A 23,492-nucleotide genomic window follows, 5' to 3' on the forward strand; every position below is an offset into this window, starting at 1 on the left:
TTAGGGGATAGCCTTTTAGGCTAAAATGAATGTTATTTCGTTTAACCATCTTAAGGAGACAGGAACTCTGCCCTACACTCCACTACAGGTCAGGTATTCCTGGGACAGAAAAGTCTAATGCAGTCAGAGAACAAGAACAAGACAGTTGATTTTGTTAATAAACCACATGACAGTGTTACTACTACTATTACTACTGCTACTACCAAATAAACAAGTCAGAATGAATACACTCAAAGAAATAGTAAGCAACACATGTCCCAGATTACTGAGCACCTCCTAGTGGTCACAATGCTGATAACACAATTATTGGATTGCCAGAATGTAACATAATATTCAAAGTCCTGCTTTATCTGATTAAAGGTTGTGGGAGACTGCAACACTATGTGCAATGCAGGAATAAAAATCACAGCAATTCTTATGACCGATTGTAAGTTCAGGCAAAAATAGGAAACAACGCACGGAAAGAGGAACAATAGGACTGTCAGTCACCTTCTTATGTTACAACACACACATTTGGTGGCAAAATGTTGAACATTAACCCATCTTCTCCAGAAACAGAGAATTATGGGTTATGGGATAGTGTTTTACAGTTTTAGTGCCAAACTTGTGAAGTTGTAGCATGGAGAAACAAAAAAAGTGCTGAGATAAAAAATTTGGGGAACTTGAAAATTTATTACTTATTAGTTAAAAAAGCAAGAAATGGACATCCATTTTAATGAATAAAAGATAGGAGCAATAAAACTCTAATCCAAGCTACCTTGTTGTATATATTTTCATTTTTCTACTTGTCAATAGAATAAAAGCTGCAACAGACCCCCTACTCTGTTCTTGATATATTTTACTACTGTGTGTTGTCAGGAGTCCTGCTTCTGGAGAGTACCAATCCTGTTTATGCTGTCAGGAAGAAAATCAAGTGTTCACCTACATTCTTTCAAGAACAGCTGACATGGCAAGCCTGTTCTGTTTGAAGCAAGAGGTGCTTGAACACCTTGACTTGACCAAAGGCACCTTATGAAAGGCAATGACAGAGACAGATGCAATCTGCTATGCACTCTACATGAAACACAGGAGTGCTTCTGTGTGTTTGTTCTTAGTATATCAGAAGAAATGCAACTTTTTTAGCTCGGGAAGAGTCATTCTTTCCTCAGGTTTTGGATTCAGTCTGCTACAGATTGAGAGTATTACAAGAAATAGTGCCTTTTATTTTATATAGCAGCATTCTGTTTTAAACATAACTTCATGGCACTTGTTTATTATAATGTAGTTGCTGAAAAATACAGTTTTCAATTCTTGTACAGGTAGCTGCATTGAGAAACTCAAAATAAATGAACAGTGAATCAACTTGCTTTTGTTTTATAATCCATTCACTTGGCCATACTGCTTGGCTGCTTCCTCATCTACAATTTTGAGTGTTGATGACATGCATACTTCCAGCTGATCTTGTTTTCCATTCAGTCTTCATTTTGATGGCCTCATCCAAGGTTGGTTATTGCCTTGCACTCAGTATTGCCAGGATGTACTCTGGCTACTCCATTACCCTCAACTGGATTTAATGTATTTACTAATTAGTTCGTTATATTTATATAGTGCTTTTCTACTGTAGCTACTCTAAAGTGCTATAAAGTAATGGGAGTATGCATGATTATGCCTTCAGTTCCAAGAGCCTGTCCTTATGTGCAACTCTTTGTTTAAATCGCCTTTGAGGCTCTTTTTCCAGGGGCCTTGTATGCTGAAGAGCACTCTTTTATGAAGAAGCTCCACATTAGAGTCTTAATTTCAGTATTTTCCTCCTTTAAAAAAATCAGCTGGTCCAGAGGCAGAATCATTAGAAGTGTCCCTTATGATTATTGCAACATAGTCATGTCTCCTGACCCCTTATGTCATCACTACTCCTGAGTTTTCATTAGAGGTGCAATTCATACTGTAGTTCCTCTTTCTGTCCCTCTGTTTCTCTCTTTCTCCATGCGCTGTTCCCTTTTATTTCTTCCCCTTTTCCAAGACTTCTTATATTCTTTTCTTATTTATTTTACTGTCTCTTTGTTTTTGGGAGAAAAAAAGCTTTTTGAAAGAAATCCCTTACAGTGCATGATGACTCTGGCTCTTTCTGTCTCTTCAGATCAATGAAGAAACTAAGCATGTTGCTCTCCTGCTGGATCAGAGACAACACTGGTTTCAAAACATTTGAGTTAGAAATTCTGCACAAATTGCTAGTGAGCATTGACTAAAAATGTTTTTTTGTTTTAATAGGCATCTAGAGGGTTTTTAGAGGAGAACTGTTGTAATTTGTTTTTTTCGGGTCGGGGGGTCTGATGGTAGAGCATGCTTTTCTGTTATACTGTTAGCTGGATTTTTGGATAAAAAATAATACACATTGAGCATAAAAGGTAGGTATTTATTCAGATGACTGAAATAAATAATCAGTGACTGTGTTATTATTTCTGGTCATGCTCCCATATAATTTCACACTTCAGTTTCCTTGAAAAAAAAAAAAAAAGCACCCTTAGAGAGACACTTTCAACAATCATCTGCTTGTATGTAATTTTCTAAGAGTGCCTTCCAGCAGTCCTGCAGAATATAAAGTACCCGCCTTTTAGCTGTTCTGGACAAAATAAACAAAAATGTCCTACTGTGCGTCATTTCAGTATGATCATGTATCCAATGCTTATCAAAATTTAAATGTCAGTATAAAATGTTTAGTGTTATAAATGAATACTTCTTGGTGACTCTGTAAATTTAATCAGATACATCTAAAACACCTACAGTTACAGTAGTTGGTATCGTGATTCAGGCCTAAACTAAACAGAATGCCAAAACACAACTTTCCCAGCTCACAGCTTTTAATGTTTAAATTAATTTATTAAATTAAATAAAGAGAAAATTCTACAAAACAAAATAATTCTAAAATTTATCCAGATGCAACATTCAAAATAATTAATTATACCAAACCAAAAGAGTAAATAACCAAAGAATACAAAATAAAAAACTAAACGCTAAATATACAAAACAAAATGCAATTAAAAAATTACCAAAGCAAGTCCGATAAACCAAGAACAAAAGGCAAAGTCAAATCTAAATGAAAATGGTCAAAACAACTACAACAACATCAGCATGGGATCACAAAAAGGAGGTCCCAAAAAGCGCAGCTATTTTAACTAATTTCAAGGAACTGTGGCAATAGGTGATTTTAAATACAGCTCTTGATTTTATATCTCAGGGCCATAATTGAATACTAGTTGGAAAAGCGATCAGGGTAAAGTTATAAACATTATAATAATCACAAACAGAGATCAAACAATGAAGTGAAGAAAGTTTGCAAAATTTACAAAAAAAATGAAAACAACAGACTTTTGTTAATAAAAAAAGGAATAAATAATACAAGGGGAACAACAAAGTACTATGGGACAAATAAAATAAACGCCTCTGCCCTCTGGGCCCAGCTAAGTGCCAGTAACCCCTGGCTACTCTTTTACTTGTTCTCCATGCTCATATTCCAATATTCTGGCCCTTCTTCCTCCTTCTGGTCAGCTGAGCCCTTGTCACTAGGTATCTCCCAACTCTAACCTCACTGGCCCACAGGAATCAAGGCCCTTCTATATTGTGCCCTTGAATCCTTCCAGGTAACCCACCAATAAGCACTTATGGGGTCCTGGCTGGCATCAATATCTGGTGTCATCTGAGTAGATGGCACCAGGTGTCCCTGCATCATAGCCACACTGCAGCATTGTACAGGAGAAAGGGCAGATTTGTTCTCCTCTCCAGTACCCTTGAGAGCCTACATTACATTGACTCTAGGCACTAGGGGAATCTCAGACCTCACAATAGGGCTTATGATCCCCCTGTTGCGACGATAATGTGGCGTGGTGGTTATTAAAAGTACCACAACCCATATTAACATCACAGTACACATGGCCATAAGCTTGAGCTTGAAAGTCAAACTTGATATGCCCCAACTTAGGCCTTTCAATCACTTCCACATACAAACATAACTTAAAAGATTTTTTGGTTTATAAAGATCATTCCTTGACCTTCAACTGAACAAACAATTTGGAAAGTTAATGCACACATGGAAGAACATAACAAATCTATCAGTTATATGTACACATTTGCAGGGTTAGTAGGCCTCTGTGCAATTTTACTATTTTAGAATCATTGTTGTTTGAAAGATTAGAGGTTTTTAAATGTATTTTGGTTCTCTTTCTAGTTTTAACCTCAACAAACTCAGCTATTTGCTGTTTTTATAAATGTCATTTATTATTTTTTCATGGTGTCTGTTGCACTGTTCGTGACAGATTTTTGATCTTTTTTTTTGGATGCAGAACTTAATTTTTTTTATTTGTCTTTATCTCTGGAGTATGTTTTGAGAGTCAAAATTGTTTTGCATTTCAGTACAACACTGTTATTGTTTTTCATGGGTGCCGCTGTTTTGAAGGAATATCATTATGGTTTCTATAGTGTTGCTATGCTGGAATGACTGGGAGGTCAGAATACATAACATCACTGGCATGACTGGGCCATGCACTTCCTGGTTATTCAGATTACAGATACAAACCAAAAAAGAAAAAAGAAAACGCTTTCCCAAACTGTGTGTGTTTAGTAACCTGGTGTAATAACTTCTTTGGTTTTGATCTTTCATTATGAATTCTGTAAAGTGATATGATTTTGTTGCTTCATTTCTAAGGTCTTATGGTTAACAATTCTTGACTTACATCTTTGACTGCATTTCATCTCCTAGTTGCTTTCTTGTCTAACTCTGCCTTGTCTTTGTTGTAGCACATTTGCCGATTGCTGCTTATGATTTGTATATTGGTTTAACAAAATAGTGTGCTTCTGCCCCGCAATGGACTGCTAACATTGTCTCCTGCCTTGCAGCCAATACTACTGGGATAACCTTTGGTGTCTGTAATTTTTAAGTTGTTAGGAACACATTAAATTTCTGTCTGATTTGTTTACTTCCATTGTTTGATGCTGCTTGTGTTTGTTTTCATAACTGTAAATATTGTATTATTACTCTTGTGCCTTTTGTTTGATACTGTTTTTGTTTCCCCATTTTGTGTATGTGGTTTTTCATGGACAATGCCATGTTGTTTATGGCAATGAAACCTTTTGCCAGTCATTCAGTTCACCTCTATATAAGATGACTGTATACTCATGCACTGTATGTGTCAGGATATTAGGATCAAAATACTTGTCATTTGAAAATGCAGTGGAAACTATGTCTAAGTACCTTCCTGCTTTGAATCTCATTTTGGATTTCTGACTTAGTTTCTTGGTTAGTATTTTGGCTTCATTAAAAGTTTATTTTGTCCTCTTGTGCTTCAGACATAAATTAATATTTTGAAAATTCTTTGCCACTTCTCCTTATAAGACATTTATTAATCTAATTTGTGCCATAAGATATTAATACAGTCATTCCATCAGTCCAATTTAAAAATTATAAATGAGTCTGAAAAAGAATGGACAATGTGCGTAAGAGTGTGTCACTGAACTAGTAATCTCATTATAGTGTTGCAAATTAAATCATTTTTTTAAGAAACATACTATTTCTAAAACCACTGAACTTTGTCTGTTTTGTAGTTTTTTTTTTAGGTTAAATTATATAAAGTGAAAAGCAACATGACTGTTGGCATAAAGTCAGTACAGACCTACAGTATGTGTGTGTATAGGAAGTAGGGGCGAGAAAGCACTTAATGCTTAACAGCCATTTGGACCAGTATCAGATCCTACCATTTTCACAGGTGTATCCCACTAGTTTCATCTGTTTAGTCATGGAGGAACCAGAGCCTATCCTGGCAACATATGGTCCAAACCAAGAACGAACACTGGTTCATCACAGGGCCCATTCAGACACACAGTAGACCTGTTTATGGCTGACACTTAACCTAACCTGCATGTCTTTGGAATCTGGGAGGAAAGCCCACAAACATTTAGGGGATAAATATGCAAATTCCTCACATACTGTTACCAAACCACTGTTTGCACCTGTTACTTTGTAGCTGTGTGGTACCAGAAAATCACAATGTTGCCTATAGTTAAAATATATTCATTTCTAGCTTTTTGATTACTTTAACATTACTGTCAAAAGTGTAGGTTTTAGATGCAGAAACTAACTTTTAGATATTCTTGTGTGCGGATATTCACAATTTTGCCCTGGGACAGCTACAGCAGTAGGGTAATACTGTATATGTACTTGGTTTGCAGGGCAGTACTAATCATTATTTTCCACTGTTCACATTTATGATAGCATTCAGTACTGTTAAGTTTATATTAGGCTGCTGGTTATAAATTAATCATCTGTGTGTGAGTGTGTTTTTACTTAAGAGTTCATTGTGTTCTCCAGTTATTCATGTTGCAGACAGATAGTCAAAATAAATCTACTCTCTATATATAAAAAGATTAGCGAAATCGTGCAACATTTTCATGTAACTTTTCATGTACACCCCCCCCCATTTTAGAAATTCTTAAATAGTCCTAAAAATGTCATTATCACTAGTTTGTGAAACAAAACTCAATGTAATATTTTGATGTTTTTGCATCACATGCAATTTGCCATTTATATATAGATATGTAACATAACATGACATTGTCAAATCTGTTTAGTCAATTCAGGGTCAGGAGGCCATAGCCTATTTCAGCAGCTGCGGATGCACACAGGACCCAACCGCTGATGGTATGCCACCCCTCATAAACATACAAGAACATATTGCATAAAACTGATGACCGTGTGCATTTGTGAAGAAAGGAATAAAGGCTGCTAGAGCAACCTTTTTTGGAATCTTCAAAGCTTTATTCAATGGTAAAGAAATAACAATTAGAGTGAGGGCTGCTTTACATTAAAATAAGGGAAGGTGAATTTAAGTTTCATAAGTGTTTGATTTTCATACATTCAGATTAAATCTTTCAGCTTACTGTGTGAAGTAACAAGTAATATTACACAAAGATGAACAGCATCATACAGTCAACACTTGGACACAATAGTAGGCACTATAACTGAAATCCTTATACACAATGAAAATAATTAATCGTGACAATAAATAAACAAATTGCCTAATTTAGATACATGTAAATTCTGATAATGCTATCGCTCTCTTCAAAGAGGCATGATTGCCCTTAATGGGATCATACAGTCTTTCTTTCTTTCTTTCTTTCTTTCTTTCTTTCTTTCTTTCTTTCTTTCTTTCTTTCTTTCTTTCTTTCTTTCTTTCTTTCTTTCTTTCTTTCTTTCTTTCTTTCTTTCTTTCTTTCTTTCTTTCTTTCCTGCATGTTAACAACTATTTTAAGAGTCTTGTTTAAATATGCAGAGGAACTTATAAAGAGCTGCTTCTAGGTGGTCACCTTTAAACACACAGCCTGGTAGTGTGGTGCTGAGCTACATTTTCCATGCAGTTTGGAGAAATGAAAGATCCAGTGTACTCAGGGAACATTGAAGATGATCAAACACTTCTATACTGTAAAGGCAAAGGTTTGCTAGGAAACCATCTTGGTGTCATTAACCTACTTTTAAATTCAGTGTGGCTTTTACTCACAGTGTCTGCACTTATTTAAATCTCAGTGTTGCTTGTTAAGTTTCATAACTGTTGTTACATTTAGCATAGACATTTTTACTGATGAATTACATTGTTAATATATTGCATTGTTAGAATTGAGGTAGGGTAAAGTGACTTTCATCCTTGGAAACCAGCTATGGATAGAAAGCCACAGCACATTAATTCACATCAAGTTAGTTATCATTTGCCAATTACCCTGAACTACATATCTATGGGATGAGTGATATAATAAGAGTGCTATATAAACTCAGAAAGAACAGAAAAACTGTGAGGTGCAAATCATACTTGAAGAGCTTTTTATTAGGATGATCAAGCAATGTTTTTAGAGGTGAATGTATTGCATTAATCACCCAGTATCTGTAATATTTTTAGATTACCTTTTTTGAACAAAGTACTTTTGAAAATGGCAGAACCCAGAGGTTTTAAAGTAAGGTCCATGGTTGACTGGACAGACATGGAAATAAGAATTTTCATGTACTCTATACACATAACAGTAAACTTGAGTTTAAACTTTAAACATTATTTCTACTGTGTGTGTTCATTCCTGGGTACATTTGGTTGTTTGTATCCAGTTGAACTATGTAGCCCTTCAATCTCTTTTATGGTGTCATTTGTAAGCTGGTTTTAGTCTGCTAAAATTGGTAGTTGAATTAAACAGGTGTGTGGCTGTGAAACGTTGCACATGAGAGTTCAATGAATGACATAGCATTACTACCTTCTTTTGGTGTATTACATATAGTTGTTGAAAAAAGCAGAAGGACCATACCTTTAACGTGACTTTTTGCTCTGAATATAAATCTAATATAAATGTTTAATAAATATTATATTGTCTCTGGTCACTTTGGGTCTGCTAGTGTTTGATGAAAATGGTACACTACTGTGAAATGCTGCACTTTTCCAGATACAATGGGACATAGCATGCCCAGTCTCTTTAAGTCTACTAAACATAGTGGTTGAATAAAAAAGATAACACATGGCTATTGAATGTTACAAAAGATGCAGATTTCATGTTTTTACATGTTGTACTTAGCACATGACTTTTCAATGTAGGCCATAGTGCCACTGGCTACTTTGAATTAAATGATTAAATAAAACAGCTAGTTTGTGACTGTGGAGTGCTGTAATGGTTCCATGTTTGCCTGACATGTTCAGCGCATAACTTATCAATGAATGTCACTGGATGGTTTTGCCTTGCTGTATTAACTATAGATGCAAAGATTTTTAGATTAATCTGCTGCATTTATAGGTTTAATATATTAGATGGTGCATAACTGTGAAATGACAAACCTGAACGGTCTGAACACAATTATATTTTGACACAATTGTTCAGTAAATTTCCTAATGTCACTGGGTGGTTTCAGTCTGCTACACTTAGTATCTAAACAACAAAAGATGTTTCACACTTTTTCAGATGTCTGGAGCTGTTGAGAGACTGCAAATTTTTAACCTGCACATGTCACAATGAGGTAGCATGCAGTGGAAATGCATCCAAAAATACAACTGAAGTAATATCAAGCAATCTTGTCCATTAAAAAACTGAGCTTTGACCAAATACATTAGCACACAAAAAGTGAATGATACACATTCTTTTTAAAATGCCCTATAACAAGCATTCTTGTTTTCTGTTTTTTGCTGACATCAGAAATACAACTGGCTTTTGTGCATTTTTTTAATACTGTATACATGTTGATTGATTTTAATGTAAAATGTACATTGAGGCATTCTTATGTTAGTTCACACCTTAAAGCTTAGCTATTTCTAAGCCTGTTGGTGAATCTCTTCAGCCTTCATAGTCAAATCTAACCTGAAGTCCCACATCATCTCTGTTGCATTTCATAGTAAACATTCTCATCATTTATTTGGGACAGTTAACAATCTGTTTCTGTATCTCTTCTGTTCAGTTACATGTTTCCATGCCCATTCATTCACTCTATAACTGTTTATCCAATTTAAGGTCATAAGGGTGTGAGGCCTAATGTGGAATTGCTATTTGTAAGGCAGAAGCCAGCCCCAGCAGAGGCACCTGTCTAATGCTAGACATATGCATTCAGGGCCAATTTAGTGTTGCCAATATTGCCGTGCTAATTTTCATTATTTCTTTGTCTATATTTGTAATATTATGCAATACCTTCAAATTAATATGTTGTGCTCAACATATCAGTTATAACAGCTGTTGACTTGAAAGATTTCAGAAGGGATTTGAACCCAGAGTTTCTGCCATAGTCATCATCTTTAATGGATGAAAAGCAAGTAGGTTATCCCTTTGATCTAAGTAGTTGGAAATGCTCATAGCTTTGTTTCGGAGGTTAGTGTGCACAGCCAAACACTGCCAGTAGACTTGCTGAATCAAGCCCAAAGTTAGGAGCCAACTTGAAACACAACATAGACCACAGTAGAGTTCCACTTGTTCCCCTCTCCTGATTCCCGAGTGGTAAATACTTAAGGCCACCTAAGGAACGTTATAAATCTACTTAATCTAACACCCGTAATTCATTTAATTAAATAAGCAAATATTCTCTTATACATGAGAGAGAAGGAGTCTTTCTATGCATGGTCACTTAACTTTCTGAAGGACTGTTTTATTTCTGGTAATTAAGAGCTTTTTTAAAATTTCAATAAGATAAAGCATCTACATGAAATAATAAACTAAGAACTTTTATTTTCCTTTCACTTCTAGTAGCCTTTTTATATTCACTCCCTGCAAGTGGCAGTAGGCATACATTTCAACAACATCACGTTTTGAACCCTCTCTTTCTTCCTAAACAGGGCTTTCTAAGCCATTATTAGTTATACTAACTGTCCTTCTTTACTCCACAACAATGACACAAGCAAAGCCCAGCTAATGTAATCCCAGTATAACAAGGTCAAGGTTCACAACAACTTCTCCTTTCTTCTTAAGCATTCTCTTTAGGTTCTGTATTTTTTTGACAATGAGAAATCCTCATGTGGATGGTCTCCGCAAATCGATCATTCATGATAGTCAGAGAACCAACTCCACTCAAGATCTCATCCTTGGGGAGGTAGACACTGCCATGAAACCGATTATTTTTTGTGGTAGCACTATTGACGTACTCTTTGTGGTGGTCCATGCTGTTAGATGGACCTCCTTTCTGTAAGTCTTTGCATGGCGTACGGTTTGAGTTTGCTGGTTTGTGATTGGATTGGTTCAAATGGAGCTTTTCAGGGTTCTTGTCTTTATGTGTCCCATGTTCCTGGGTGTGGTTGAGTGTTGGATGAACTGTATCGTTTAAGGCAGGTGAAGTCTCGGCTCCTACTGGAGTCCCACGGTCTTTGGAATAATCTTCCTCTTCCATTTTATGGTTCAGAGCTGTTGTTGACTCAATTCCACTGGATGATAAGCCATTCTGAGAGGTTCCTCCACTTGTCTGTGCCACACTCTCCAGATTAGCCAAGGAGCCAACACCGCTAGAACGAGCACCTTGCTCTTCCATCTCACTGCCTGCTTCTGTGTGGCGTTGCAATACATCAGGGGAAACTGTGAACCTGTGATGGCTCCTGGTCTCACTGATGGGAGATCCTTGTCTACTAGGTAGTTTGCTTTGATGCTGGTGATTCTGATGATGGTGATGATGATGATAATGGTGGTGGTGATGATGATGGTCACTAGCATCATGCTGCAGCCTTGTGTTAGTGGTGGATGAACCAGTGCATCCAACACTTAGGCCATGACTGTAATTGTGATGGTCGCATGTTTCTGCTAATTTATTGTTCATGACAGCAAGAGAGCCAATGTCTCCCAAAAGACCTTTTTGACAGTCATGTTCTTCCATAACAGGAAGAGATCCATGGCCACCAGCACCTATATTACTTGTGAGTGTATTATGGTGATGGTCACTCCAAGCAACCTTGAGATGCCCATTAGCTGCTTCATGGACTGATGTTTTAGGGACTGATGTACTTTCTTCCTGGCAGCACATAGAGCCAGATGAAGCTAGGAAATCTCGAATGGCACTCATTTCGACAGACATACGTCTGGCATCTGTCTCACTTTCAAAGACAGCTTCTGTGTCCATGGACACCTCACTCCTCATAGGACGCCCATACCGATCAGTTGATGCAGGGGCTACAGCCATTCTCTGCTTCCTTCCCAAAGGACGGGGCGGCCTCTGGGCCTTTTTCTGGCATAAACAGCAATGCTTCAAAATCCAGTTTAGAAACTGCTTAATAATAATAGAAATGACATTAAAAAGTGAATAGATGCAGCAGACGCCAAGTAGGATAAATGTGAAGTTTGCGAATCCATACAGTGCCTGATTCTCATAGGTATATCTTTGACCACTCACCAGATCTCCAAATCCAATAGTGCTAAATGTAACAAAACAAAAATACAAGGAATCAATAAAGTCCCAGCCCTCTGCTGGTGAATACATGGATGAGGCACAAAAGGAAATGATAACAGCAGCTAACCCCAAGATTAGCATGACATTGTAGACGGAGGGCTTCCAAGGATTTTGGTAGTGGGACTCCTCTTCTGCCCGGATAGTGATCTCAGGATATACTCCATTGAGCCGCAGCTTACCCTGTCTGACAGCCTTCATTATCACAGCCAGAAGTGTAATAATACGTTCCAAAAAAAGGTTGAAGAAAAGAATCGTCCCTGCACAGCCTATCATGCCATAGAAGATGAGAAAGATCTTGCCAGTAGCAGTAGCAGGTGTAGTCATTCCAAACCCTGGGGGAGAAAAAAGGAATATTTCAGTAGCTAAAAATTTCCTGTAACAAATTAAATCACTTAAGGCAGCCAAAGAATAAGTGAAGACTTAGATTGTTAGCTTGCCTTTAAAAATCATGCTTTTATACTTTGTCCTGGGTAATGTTTTAGAACAGGGCATTAGTTAACTTTGCTGTATATATTTGGGATTCATTAAATCAGTGTTAAGGTGTGTGAAGTGCCATCTGTTGGAATGACAGAGACACACAGACAGGCACACATTTCATTTATTTTTTATTTTTTTAATAAGACCACTTCCTGTTTTATGTGACAACAGTATATGATTATCTGAGGCATTACTCTGAATTTAATGAATGCAAAAAAAAAAAAAAACAAATTTTGGCCTACTGCTTTTCCATGTATCAGGGAAATACAGGTCTACTCTTTTGTAATCTCCACTACCATTCTCCTACTTCACAATACTATACTATGCTGCAGTATACCATACTATAATATACTAAACTAAACTCAACTATGCCATGCTATGCTATATTAAGGAAGGTTTTATTTACCCTAATATATTTATTGCCTTCAAAATTCCAGTACAGATTGAATTTTACCAGCAAGTAAAACAAACACTTATATTGAAATATCCCTTCCACCTCTTACCAAAAGGGCAGAAATGAGAAAACAAAATTAATATGAATACTCACTACCAGCCACCAAATTAGTCAGGGATTGGGGAATAATTCAGGATGTTCAGTTGGTAATATTTAACATTGATAGAGACCAGACAGATTTGATAATATTTTTGAGTTGTTTTTGAAAGGTAAATTATTGTTAAAGTTTTAAGTAAAATGAAACATTTTTTTGTTATATCAAGGGGAAGTGAGGGGGATGTAGCAATTAGGAATCTTCCAGAGAAGCAGGAGGACTTGGCATGCTAGTAGTATGTACATTCCATCAGTATGCTGTTCAAAATTGTATTTGTTCATACCAGTAAAAAAAGAGGAAAATTAATAAATAAATATAAAATAAGCAAATTTTAATTAAAAAATGTGTACTGTACAACCTTATTTCATTACTGAACATCCTTTTTATTTTTTAATTAGTGAACATTTTTTTTTAACTTTCTGCACAGTGATCACAAAAGGGCACACATTACACATTTAATGTTATGCATATATATATATATATATATATATATATATATATATATATATATATATAGAATTCATACAGCCAGACACAAGTAATTAGTAACCCTAATTCTGAAATTCCCCATGGAATTAATACAGTTTATCTAATCTAATCTTATAACACATTGACTTCAGTTCCTCTCCTGTAAATTCCCTAACAAACACACACTGGATTCATTACAACAAAAAAGATAGCAACAAGTAAAGACAATAGACCATCTCACAGACTGAAGAACTGGAGTCCAATAAGGTATTCATGACTTAGATTAGACAACTGTGATGTTCATTGGAAGAAGATGGGAATATTGAAGTCTTGTGTTGGTGCTACTTGATGCACTTTCTAGCTGTGCTCCATATAAAAAATAATGAATGGCCTACTGAGCCATAATGCCTATTCTGATCTTTTTGATATTTTATTTCAGTCACAAGCATCCCCTGTATTTAATCTGTATAGCTACTGTTCAGTGGGACACTGCTTTAGAACACAGTTGTAGGCAAGCTTCTGTCCCATTTCTTGTCACCTGATTGTTCAGATGTGGCTGTGGTGCTGAAGATTGGAAATGATTATGTGATTTACAATATTATCTAATTTATTCAAGGACAGCTACACTAACATGTTAAAGAAAATGCTGGGATAATGAGCTTCAAATATAATGTTGGTACTAAGCAGGTGAAAAATGATGTTTTTCTTTTGTCAATTCCAGTGTTAGAAACAACACTTCTTAAAAGATACTTTGTTTTAAAATAATAAATGAAATAAATCTGGTAATTCAGTGTAAAGTAGTCAGAAAGCCCAACATTCAATAAACAGTGAAAAAATACTTAAAAATTTTATAGAGGGTAGTACAACTTTAAATATTTTATGGAATAAAAATAAAATAAAAAGAAGTTAATGGACAAATATAAATATTTACATTAAAAATAAGTTTATAAACAGATATATGTAGAGATAACAGTCAGTCAGTCAATTTCTAACCTGCTTAGTCCTGAAAAGGGTCGCAGGGTTCTGCTGGAGCCTATCCCAGCTAGCATAAGGTGCAAGGCAGAGGAACAATACTTGGACAGGGTGCCAGTCCATTGCAATAGAGATAACATAACATGGCATTCTCAAATGTGGAAGGATGGAGCCTGTCCTGACAGAATCAGGACTAAGGCAGGAACCATGAAGGGACACCAGTCCAGAATACTAAGATACAGCTAGAGGATTTAGCCATCATGATCTCAGACTAGAAAAATTGTGGGTACAGAAAATAGATGGATGGATGAAATATCACATAAAAAATGACAGTTATGAGTGCATTTAAAACATAATCTGTTTTCTAGTCCATTTATCAACTTAAGAATCTTGGGGATCTCACCTATCCCAGCAGTTTTGGATGGTTTAAAGAACAATTCATGGATGAGACTCCAATCCACCTCAGAGCAAACCCATGCACACACCCACACTCATTCACATGGGGCCAATTTACCAATGACCATTTGAAAGCTAAATGTTTGAATATAAATCAGCATAGATAAACCTACATTTTCAGCAGATAAAAAAAAATCCACAAAGTGTAACATGATGGATAGATCAAGGTTTAGTTTCACAAACTATAAAACACGTATGTTTCATATTTATCACTAACCACACCACATTTAAAGACTTCATTTTTATTTTATCCGGCAGAGTAACAAATAAAAACAGATATCACAAATAAACAAAGGTAAAAAATGCAATATTTATTAATTCCTTATGGTGCTTGGCTACCTCAATAGTGCCTCTTAAGTAATTAAGGTTTATTTGGATCATATTTCTTGGTTTTATTTTTTTTAATTAAGAGGCACAGTCGTTACTTTCATTACTTTTGTGGCATCAGCTAAAATATCAGTTAACATCCTTAGCTAACAGTTAATATCCTACAAGATAAAAAAAATCCACCTCTACAAATATTGAGTATAAATCAAAGAAAACTTTACCTGGAATATGTAGTACCCTAGTGGGGCCATATGTGGAATACTTTGTGCAGTTCTACAAAAATACATACATAGTGTCTCTAGAATATCTCAGTGAGAGGAGAGTAACTAAGTGCATCCTAGGCCCGAAGGTGAAGTCCTACTCTGACAGGTTAAAAGAATTAAGACTCTTTAGTACTGAGCAGAAAAGGTCACACGAGGACCTAATTAAGGCCTCCCTGGAGCATTGATAACACTGATAATATTATTCATACAGAACTCATTCCATTAAATAGTGACTCATGTATTGAGATTCAACTTCAATAACTGAGAACAGTGGAAAAGAAAGTGAAGTGCATTTAAGACTGAAGCCAGGAATCACAGTTTAACATATGAATGCCAAAAAGAATACCTACCAAGTCATGTACTTAAAATGCAGATCTTTTTTTAAAGATGTCTGTGTTGAGTCCATTTAAATATTTCTTTTCCATATAAGAGGTAACAAGTGGAAGTGATCGCATTACTCTGCTCCATGATTCACACCCACAGGACATGCCACCTAATGAGTTGTGGCATCATAAATACCAATTATAAATTGATATCACCAACTAAGGATAGCGGAAATGTAGGCCAAAAATTACAATAAAATAAAATGCCACTATTTCTATTTAAAATCTGATTAGCTGGTAGGTCTCCACTTGCTAGTCAAACTCCGTATATTATTGATACTGAATATGAATGTCAATTTTTTGGATAATAAGTGCATTGGCAGAGCTAGGCAGATTTTTAAATTTAACTCTTTTGGTGGGATGGAGTGTATGCAAGTGCATGAGTTGGTCAAGGCACAGGCCTCATTTATGTTTGATTGTGGAACTGAAATTAACTAATTTTATTGGATTGATCTAATGCAGTCAATAAAAGAGAAGAGGAAGTCAAACAGCCAACATTATGAATAATTTGAGGATTGTATTGGCCTTCAGGTGTGTGTGTTTGTAAGACACCTGTTGGGTGAGTATCCTGTCCAGGATTGTGTTCTCCCTTGTGCCAAATGCTGCCTGAATTAAGAGGGTATTAGAATGATTTGTTTTGTGATGTTATGTTATGTTACTGGGCTTCAGTGTACATTACAGTAGTTATGGCTGCTATTTGACATTTCATGAGGTTTACACATTTTTCCTATCATTTCCCTGTAGGAGTTTACATTTTCCTGTTACATCTTAAAGCTGCAGATATGATATTTTAAAATTTCCCCTCTGTGTGAGGAGCGTGGGTGTGTGCATTAGTGTGCATGAGTGGTTCCTATACTGCATGCGATGCTGCTGACATTGGTGAAGACCTCTTATGACTCTACCATGGACTATGTGGATCAGAAATGTGTCACTGGGTACACTAACACATACTGGTCTAATTTAATGTCACCCATTAAATTAAAATTCACGTTTTGGTATTGTATGAGGGAAGAAACAGGGTACATTCAGATAAAATATTTCAATATCATGTTAACCTATGCTTGCTGATAATATGTAATCATCTCATATTAGGCAGCCTGCTGCTATAATCTTTAAAATAACTCTAATTGGCTTGCAAAATGACAAGTGCTAAAGGTGCACTGGGCTAATTAAGAGCCAAGAGTTTCAGTGGGTGAGCTGCCCTTTTCAAAAGGAGCGCAGGCAAGGACAGAAAACAGAAGAAGCCATGGAAATGTCTGAGGAGGTGGTTTTAGATAGATACGCACCAGTTTCTTCCTTCCTCTGCCCACAAATAAAATATTCTAACAGAGTGGGGGGATGTCATTTCCATCAAAATGATCTAGAAATATAATATGAATTATTTATACTAATGACACAATTTTATACTTGTTAGGTTAAACTCTAGATGAGCATTGTTTATGCAGTTTTAATGCATTTTCTGTTATTTATTGTGTGTGTTTTTCATTTTGATTGTTTTTGTTAGGTAATCTTCCATTTCTTCACTGATGAAAGATAGCCTTGTGAGTTGATGTGTGACATCACAGTGCCATTGTTCTACTTATAAAATGGTAAGATTGTCAAATTTACCAATTTTCTTTGGAAAGCCAGACACCACTTTCTTTCCATACCTTGTTGCTATTTTAAAACTGCCTTGGCACCTTTTTGGTCAAAAATATTTTTGTGCTTCTGTTTTTTTTAATAGTTTAAATCTGTTTAGTCTTTTACTTTTTTCAGCTTTGTGTTGTTTTTGTTTGTTCTTTAGGAGCTAGGTTTATGCTAGGCAGGTCTCGTGTCTGTTCACTATTCTGCCAAAGTGGCAAAGGCAAACAAAAAAGCAAACTTTAATCGAAAGGGATGGGGAGAAAACAAAGCCTGAGAAAAGGAAATGTTGACAGCCAGAGTGCTAAATAACCAAAACCAAAAATCAGAGTCAAGGTTCAAAGCAAAGTTGGTAGCTTGCAGAATGGAATTTACTCTCTCTAAGCTATGCACAAAAAAAATTGTTTTTGTATGCACAAACTTGGACACCAGAACTGGCATGCAGCTACAGTATCTGAAATAAGGTTGTTATTATGAAGTTGAGCATCATGCACTTGGTGATCATGTGATATCAGTGAGGTTCTGTTTTCATCAACAATATGGCCATATCCATGCAAAAAAAATACAAAATGCCAACATCTGTGATTAAAATAGACATACAAAATGGGCAAATTACATCATTAAAATATTGACAAAAACATAATAGCATTGTTAAAACAAACATAAAATATTCTCAGAAATATAATGAGTGATGTTCAAAACCCCAGAATCATAACATCTATAAATGGACAGCTACTGAAGGAAATCCTTCACCACGAGACCGTGAGACACCATTAGGGCCTTGTTGCTTTGCTTCTTTTTTCAGGATAGTGATAATGCCTGTATGATTTTCTACAATTATGTGAAGTTTCTCTTTTTTGGCCATCCCCTCACTGCTTAAATTCACTGTTCACTGCTTAAATTCATCATTCACATGTTTTGGCCACTAGAAATGCATTTCTACTTGTACATGCATGCTGGTTGTGACAATACCACAGCATATTTTCAATTAAAAAAGAATATATCTGTTAATCAATTTTCAAGTCTGCTTTTTCCAGCAGAGAATGAGGAACCCAGCTATGGGTGGTTTATAGATCTAATATGCTACCAAAGGCAATTGATGGACATTGTCAGAATCACTTTAATACTAGGATGTGAAACATACCAGAATTGACTTTGGTTAGGTGCAAAAACATGGAATACAAGACAATATCAACTCCAGACAACACAATTTCAGCCCACCATTAACCTGACACTGTGCAAATAACTATAAGTTTTATGAACAAAAACATTTACAAACTTCAATAATATCATCAAATAAATAGAAAAACTATACAAAATAATATACAGATGCATATCAATAAATTAGAATATCATCGAAAGTTAATTTATTTCAGTAATTTAATTCAAAAAGTGAAACTCATATTATATAGATTCATTACACACAGAGTTATATATTTGAAGCGTTTATTTCTTTGCATTTTGCTGATTATGGCCTACAGGTAATGAAAACTCAAAATTCAGTATCTCAGAAAATTAGAATATTGTGAAAAAGTTCAATATTGTAGACTCATGGTGTCACTCTCCACTCAGCTAAATAACCCAAAACACCTGCAAAGGTGTCCTGAGCCTTTAAATGGTCTCTCAGTCTGCTTCAGTAGGCCGCACAATCATGGAGAAGACTGCTGACTTGACAGTTGTCCAGAAGACAGTCATTGACACCCTCCACAAGGAGGGTAAGCCACAAAAGGTCATTGCTAAAGAGGCTGGCTGTTCACAGAGTGCTGTATCCAAGCATATTAATGGAAAGTTGAATGGAAGGAAAAAATGTGACAGAAAAAGGTGCACAAGCACCTTCTCAAGGAGTGGACTGCGGCTAGAGTCAGTGCTTCAAGAGCCAGCACACACAGACATGGGTCACAACTGTTGCATTCCTTGTATCAAGCCATTCCTGAACCAGAGACAAAATCACAAGTGTCTTACCTGGGCTAAGGAGAAAATGGACTGGACTATTGGTCAGTGGTCCAAAGTCCTCTTTTCAGATGAAAGTAAATTTTGCATTTCATTTGGAAATCAAGGTCTCAGAGTCTGGAGGAAGAGGCACAGAATCCAAGTTGCTTGAGGTCCAGTGTGAAGTTTCCACAGTCAGTGATCATTTGGGGAGCCATGTCATTTTCTGGTGTTGGTCCAAAGTGTTTTATCAAATCCAAAGTCAGCACAGCCGTCTACCAGGAAATTTTAGAGCACTTCATGCTTCTCTCTGCTGACAAGCTTTATGGAGATTCTGATTTCATTTTCCAGCAGAACTTGGCACCTGCCCACGCTGTCAAAAGTACCAATACCTGGTTTAATGACCATGGAATTACTGTGCTTGATTGGCCAGCAAACTCATCTAACCTAAACCCCTGAGGAAGATGACAGTCACCAGACCCAACAATGCAGACAAGGTGAAGGCCACTATCAAAGCATCCTGGGCTTCCATAACACCTCAGCAGTGCCACAGACTGATTGCCTCCATGCCAGGCCGCATTGATGCAGTAATTCATGCAAAAGGAGCCTCAACCAAGTATTGAGTGCATACATGTGCATACTTTTCAGTAGGCCAACATTTCTGTATTAAAAATAATTTTTTTGTTGGTCTTATGTAATATTCTAATTTTCTGAGATACTGAGATAATGTGTGAAATATATCACTCTTTGTGTAATAAATCTATATAATATATACGTTTCACTTTTTCAATTGAATTACTGAAATAAATTAATTTTCGATGATATTCTAATTTATTGAGATGCACCTGTAGATATCAAATAGTATAAGCTGAGCAAATATGAAGTATTTATGAATAGACAAACAGCACAGATACCAGTTATACATTGTAAAAATAGTTAGGAGTAACCCTATGTAAGTTTATTTAGGATTTGAATACTTTAAGGAAAAAAGCTGCGGAGATGGCATGTACAGTAGTTCGGTTTGTGATAGACTGGTACCTCCTCTGTGATGGCAATTTAATGTATAGATGGCTGCTGGGGTGGGTGGAGCAATCTCAGCTGCAATCTTTCCTGCTCTCTTTCTTTCTCTGGCGATGAACAGATCTTTTAATGCTGGGAGACAACAGCCAATGATTTTCTCTGCTGAAAGAAATCACCCGCTGCAACTGACTCTTAGAAAGGGAGTAGGCACAAGGAAACCAAATGGTGATGGAGGAGGTCACAGTTCTCTCAATGATGGCTGAGTAAAAATTTAACAATATATACCTTGATCAGTTAAGCTTCTTAAGCTGGCAAAGGAAGAATAATCTCTCCCTGGCTTTCTTGATGATGGAGATGATGTGCCTGTCCCATTTTAATGTATTAGTGAATGTAGTCCCCAGGAATTTAAATGACTGAACCACAGACACAGTCTGGCCATTAATTTGCAAAGGTGGATAGTCAGTGACTTGTCGGAGGAAGTCAATCCTCATTTCCACTGTCTTAATAGCATTGAGCTCCAAGTTGTTATAAGTATACCATTCTGCAAGACAGCCAACCTGTCTTTGATAGAAAGACAATTATTAGTAATGAGACCTACTACGGTTGTGTCATCTGCAAACTTTAGCATTTTTACAGATTTACCCATGGATCTACAGTCATTTGTATAAAGTGAAAACAGAAGGAGTGAAAGAACACAGGCTTGGGGGAAGTCTATGCTGACATTGGATTTGACCGATTGAGGCACAGTCTCACATACTGCTTCCTACCTGTCAAGAAACTCATAATCCACTGCAGACACTATAGGGTACACCTAACTGAATTAGTTTAATCTGAAGCAACTCTGGAATAATGATATTGAAGGCTGAGCAGAAATCCATAAAAAAGACCCTCACATAGGGGTTAGGCAAGTCCAGATGCTGAAGAATATAGTGGAGACATACATTAACTGCATCCCCCACTGAACGATTTGCCCTATATACAAACTGAAGTGGATCAAGGACATAAACAATGAATCGTTGGGTTTTTGATTTTTTTTTCCACTCATCCACTGGCCATTTTAATACAGAATGCTATTAGTCATGCTGACATATTTTAACAGGTCTGCTATTTTCTTCAGTCTACTGTACAGCATATTAAAAATGCCAACTCCAGAGAAAAACTTACACTTGAGACATTTCAACAAATTGCTGGCTCCCAAAGTAGTATCAGGTCTTGCTTATTACTCTTTTTTCTGATGTTCAAAAAGAATTCAATTAGAAATGTTTCAGCTGGAATCTACCTTTAATCATGGGGATGATTTGCTCTTCACTGATGTACTAATCTTTTTATGTGACTTTTGTTTTTTGCTGTGCCAGTGTACTATTGATTGTTTACTGTATGTCATTTATCAGGTCATTAAAATAAATGAGATTTTCTTCAGAACTGGCTAACTTTGTTAGAGAAAGCTTTTCATCGACTTGATTGATTGTTTTAATTGACCATAAAATGCTTTAGCAATGTGATGCATTTGATTTTAAATAATGACATCAGGATGAGAAGATTTAAAATGTATGATAAGGCATTCTTCTAGAGCCAGGCATAGTAGGTAATGTAAGCACATATCCAAAATGTACAAAATGTTCTCTAGTTGTAAAGAGCTTCACTCATTTTACAAGCTGGTTACACAAAGCAGAGCACTGCTTTTTAAATAAAACACAATGATAATGCATCTCATTACAACTCATCTGTCATTGAGTGTTTTTGAAACACAGTTGCCTTGTAATTCACACTGCTTTTTTGGGATTTTTTATTAAACATCAGAGCACTTATGCAGAAAATGTTATCTTGGTGGAATCAGGCTGTTAAATTTTGGTATTCCCATGTTTTCAACTTTTTTTTTAATTCAGTTGTTCAAGTCTGAGGTTACACAATGAACTATCCATGATCAAAGGCACAAATTAAAACTGAGAAATCAAAATGGAGTTTCAAAACCCTAACTATAATAACCAAAGACATTGCAAAGATATTTTTTATTGTTTTTAGGATATGAGGATCAAGCTCTAGAAATCAGTGGTTAAATCCTTTTGGGGCCTGTTAATAGGAAATGATTGTCACTTTTAGACACATAATTATTAACAAGCATCATGACCAAAAAGCAATACCAATCCTTAAGCAGCATTCAGATGCTACAAAGTTAAACTGAGGAGATGAAATTAACTAAATCATGACAGGAGCACAAAATTTGAATAAAAATAACAGAAACAACATGGAGTTTTCTACCAAAGTAGAAAAATAATGTCATAAAAAGGTAATATTCACATGTCATAAGTTACCATATTTGTAAAGAAGTGTGTGAGAACCTCCACTACTTTGAAAATACAAATAGGATGTATTTATATACAGGTTGGTATTCCTGAAGATGCAATGAAATCAAGATATGGTTTTTCTAATTACTGAATATAAATTAATATCTGTTATGATTGTTTAAACAAACATTTGAAAATAACTTGCATCATTTAAATTTTATTTATTTATTTAATCTTTTATTGAATATATTAAAAGCATGTAACATTCCATACAATCAAGTCAAACTTAACAAAACTAAATTCAGTTCAACCCCCACCCGTGAGAAAGAGAGGAAGACCAACAGCCACAGTAAAACTTTGAGAGTATTAAGGAGGGAAAGAAGTCCTTCTCCCCAGTATAAAAGTTTACAGTATTCTAAAATGTTATTGATTAGATCCTGCCAGGTTTTAAAAAACGTTTTGAACAGATCCTCTAAGTGAGAATGTGATTTTTGTCTAATTTCAAATAGTATATAACATCAGTTACTCATTGATTTAAAAGAGGGGGGCTACAATTCTTCCACATTGAGCAAGAAAAGTCTATGTGCTAATAGTGAAGTAAAGGAAATTACAGTTTGTTTGACCTTCTACAGTGTAAGCCCATATGGGAGTACGCCAAACACAACTATTAATGGATTAGGAATAATTGTGACACCAAGGCTATCTGACAGGCATTAAGAACATTGTCCAGAATGATGTTACTGTAATTTGGTACACACCCAAAGAATGTGGCCTAGTGAGGCTGGAGCTCGATTGCAACGTTCACATTTTGAACAATTTTAAGCAAGGTAGATGTGCTC

The 23,492-nt window shown here is 36.0% G+C and overlaps 1 protein-coding gene across 1 annotated transcript in view; it reads right to left on the reverse strand.

Annotated features, from left to right (window-relative positions):
- Window positions 1–7,097: 7,097 nt before the first annotated feature.
- LOC114652377 (potassium channel subfamily K member 13-like) overlaps window positions 7,098–23,492 on the reverse strand; it is a 30,730-nt gene continuing 14,335 nt past the window's right edge. The window contains exon 2 of the mRNA XM_028802752.2: window positions 7,098–12,237. Within this exon, the coding sequence (XP_028658585.2) occupies window positions 10,439–12,237 (1,799 nt within the window). The 3' untranslated portion in view covers window positions 7,098–10,438. The remainder of the gene's footprint in view (window positions 12,238–23,492) is intronic.

The sequence above is a fragment of the Erpetoichthys calabaricus genome, chromosome 1 (genome assembly GCF_900747795.2).
Source record: "Erpetoichthys calabaricus chromosome 1, fErpCal1.3, whole genome shotgun sequence".
Classification (NCBI taxonomy): Eukaryota; Metazoa; Chordata; class Cladistia; order Polypteriformes; family Polypteridae; genus Erpetoichthys; species Erpetoichthys calabaricus.